This window comes from Spinacia oleracea, chromosome 1 (assembly GCF_020520425.1).
Source record: "Spinacia oleracea cultivar Varoflay chromosome 1, BTI_SOV_V1, whole genome shotgun sequence".
Lineage (NCBI taxonomy): Eukaryota > Viridiplantae > Streptophyta > Magnoliopsida > Caryophyllales > Amaranthaceae > Spinacia > Spinacia oleracea.
Genome location: NC_079487.1, coordinates 89,981,170 through 89,984,374, shown reverse-complemented (window position 1 = coordinate 89,984,374; position 3,205 = coordinate 89,981,170). Strand labels below are relative to the sequence as shown.

Genomic DNA, 3,205 nt, shown 5'->3' with positions numbered 1-3,205 from the left:
CCATAGTGGATGGAGGGGAGAACTATAGGCGGGCACGGGTGTGCAGACCCCGCTTCTCCTAAAAGTCATCTTTGACTTAGTAAAGTAAATGGTTTAGGTAGGTGTTAAGAGATCGGGTAATGAAGTTGATTGAGAGATTATGCGAATATTAATTGGGTATTACGTACTACCGAAGTAATTAAGAGTGATGACATTACTTTGTGATTGACGCAAGTGGTGAATGAGAATGAAAATAATTTTATCTATGTACTCTTAATTATTTTAATTGGTTTGATAAATGAGCAATGATAAATTTACCAGTAACTAATTTTAATTTGGAGAATATATATAATCTCTATTTGGTTATAATTTCCTAACAGATTTCATACAAATTTATGTATAGATTAAAAAAATCGTGCATCGCACGGGTATTATACTAGTGGCCCCTAAAATATTAAGATCAAATCTTCAAAAGTTCATGTTCATATTTCTTGGATCTCCATCCTTGAATCTTGATTGGACTTCTTGCTCCATTGTGCTTACAATAGTGTATTTATAATCTAATTTAAACTCTTAAATTACAATAATACAAACGATGCGCAGATCGTATTTAAAATTTACAAGAATACAAAACGATACGCAAATCGTATTTTCTATCCTATTTTGGGCCATACTAGTCACGTGTCTGTAACAAAATATCATATATATTCCATACACGCATATCATATAATATCAAAATATTATCATTCATTCATTTACTTAATTAAAGTAAATGACCCTAATTAACTATAAATCACATTAATAATTATCTTGTTTTTAATTAATTAGCCTAACAATCTTTAATAAATTAATTAAACGATTTTCTTATTATTTTGATTCAATGTGACTAATATGTACTCCCTCCGTTTCAAAATGTTTGTTACGTTTATTAACGTATAATTAAGATTTTTTTTTAATTTTAAATGTTCTAGATTCCATCATAAATCTGATTTCATCTTTCCAAATTCTGACATTTATTACTCTCTTTGAATATAGTGCAAATCTGCTTTCATCTTTTATTTTAAAAAATATATCTCAATCCACTAATCATTAAAACAACCAATAAGATTGTTTTATTATCAAAATGAACCAATAATTAAAAATCACACGGATTGCTAACTTGTCATAATGTGACTTTTGGTTGCATGAGATTTATTGAGTTAAAAATTTGGACCAATTAGAAATAAAAGTTGGCTCAAAAAATAATAATAGTAACAAGTTTATAAATAGAAAGATTTTTTATGTAACAAACATTTTAAAACACTATTAAAGGAATACGTAACAAACATTTTGAAACGGAGGGAGTATATGGAATTGTTAGTCAACCATCAATATGCTTTGTAATTTGTGTTGGTACTGACGAAATAAACCAAAACCAAAAACCCCAATGAATGCTTGATTCGTGCCGGATTTCAAAACAAATCACAGCACCTTAATGTCCCAAATTGATTTGACGGTGAAGCAAAATGCATCCGCTACAACTTAGTATCGCCGACATCCATCCCCTTCACCGGGAATACAACCACGTCGGAAACCAAGCAACAATTACGAGGTTTCTCCCGCAGCTTCGTTTTTCGGCATCGATCTAGTAGCAGCAACGGCAAAACGAGCCACCGCGCAGCCACCAGCACAGAAACGAGTCACCACGCAACAGTTGCGCAAGCCCACCGGCTTTCCCCGCTTCTGCAGCCTTGCTCTACAACCCCGACAACCCAGAAAACCTCGCCCCCGCACAATCTGCACACAATCCCCGTTTCTCCCACTCGATTCGTGCAACAATTTGCGTGAATTTGGTAAGATTTCAAGCAACAATTTGATTGAATTTGGGGTGTGTAATTTTCATAAAATTAGGGTTCATTTACAAGTGTAATCAAAGAAATAAATGACACAAATATGTACAATGATAGATGAGCATTGCCAGCCAAATACAATTAAAATTGGCAAGAGAGTATATAGATAAAATAGATGGAGATCGATTAAGAGATTCATTCTGATTACAGCTAGATCGAAGAGAGATTAAATATATTTGGAGTATGTAATAAATTAAGAGGAGGAACCTACAGTTTGAAAGGAGTTGTGGAGATGGCGGAGCATGTCCTGATCGCGATTCCATTCAGGATTAGGGGCGTTAATAAAATGAGCATAAAGCTTATTCTTAGCACATGTAACAGAGATTAAACTATGAGAGGCAGGCCCATTAATCTCGTAATCATAGTAAAGCTGACCTTTCTCATCTCTCCTCTCTTGAGAGGTAACAGAGTCTGCATTTGAAATCTGATCCAACAACAAAACATCTGATAATGCTAAGTTATTAAGCACTACATCTTTTGGAATCGGATCAAGTTGCCTAAACCCAGATAAGAATGTCAAATACTCTCTTTCTGTCTTCTTTTTTGGGTTATAGAACTCGCTGTCTGTTCCATTCGTACCCTTCTCAATTTTCGACACTTGCCTCTCTTTCCAACCAGAGGGCACTTCATATATGTACTCAGCTGAATCTTTCTTGTTTGAATTCCCACCATACCCTCCATAGTTGGCCGCGCTTGCTGCTGTCCCGTAGTATATATTGTATGTGTTTGGGGTTGGGGAGTCTGCTAGTGATGGAGAGGAGCTCGTTGATAGGATCACAACTGCAGCCGCGGCAGCAGCAATGGCACTGGTTAAGCTGAAGTTATTAGTTAGAGGTGCTGGTTTTGATACTATGCAGCAAACTTGTTGGGGCTTGGATAAAGTTTGAGTATGGGGTGCTTTTGTAGAGCTGGATGTGGAAGTAGATACAAGTGATGATGTTGATAATAGGGTGGCCATCATGGGAACCGCCGTTGCCCGATCTGCGCGCGGTGGTTAGGGATGTAATGTTTTTTCAATTCGCTCTTATCCTATCGGCTATCACTCTAGATTGCTTTCAGTATCTGAGTCTTATCCAATCAGAACTCTATCTCTCTCATGGACAGCCACTCGTGTAAGACGTTTAGTAATACCTTACTCCATTTCTTTTTACTCATTCTGGTCAAAAGAGTTAAAGCATTGACTTGGTAGTCAATTAAAGTACTAAATTGGGTTCATTAGATTTCTTTAACCTATTTTTATTTAATTGCGAAAACCTGAACAAATGAGCTAAACTATTTTTTTTATTTTTTTTTGATATAGAAGTAATGCAATTAAGAAGATATGAAGTTACAAGTCC

The 3,205-nt window shown here is 35.5% G+C and overlaps 1 protein-coding gene across 1 annotated transcript; it reads right to left on the bottom strand.

Annotated features, from left to right (window-relative positions):
- Window positions 1-1,885: 1,885 nt before the first annotated feature.
- Window positions 1,886-3,005, bottom strand: LOC110778718 (thylakoid lumenal 19 kDa protein, chloroplastic). The gene has a single exon (XM_021983275.2). The coding sequence runs from the start codon at window positions 2,827-2,829 to the stop codon at window positions 2,062-2,064; it is 768 nt and encodes a 255-aa protein (XP_021838967.1). The 5' UTR covers window positions 2,830-3,005; the 3' UTR covers window positions 1,886-2,061.
- Window positions 3,006-3,205: the final 200 nt, after the last annotated feature.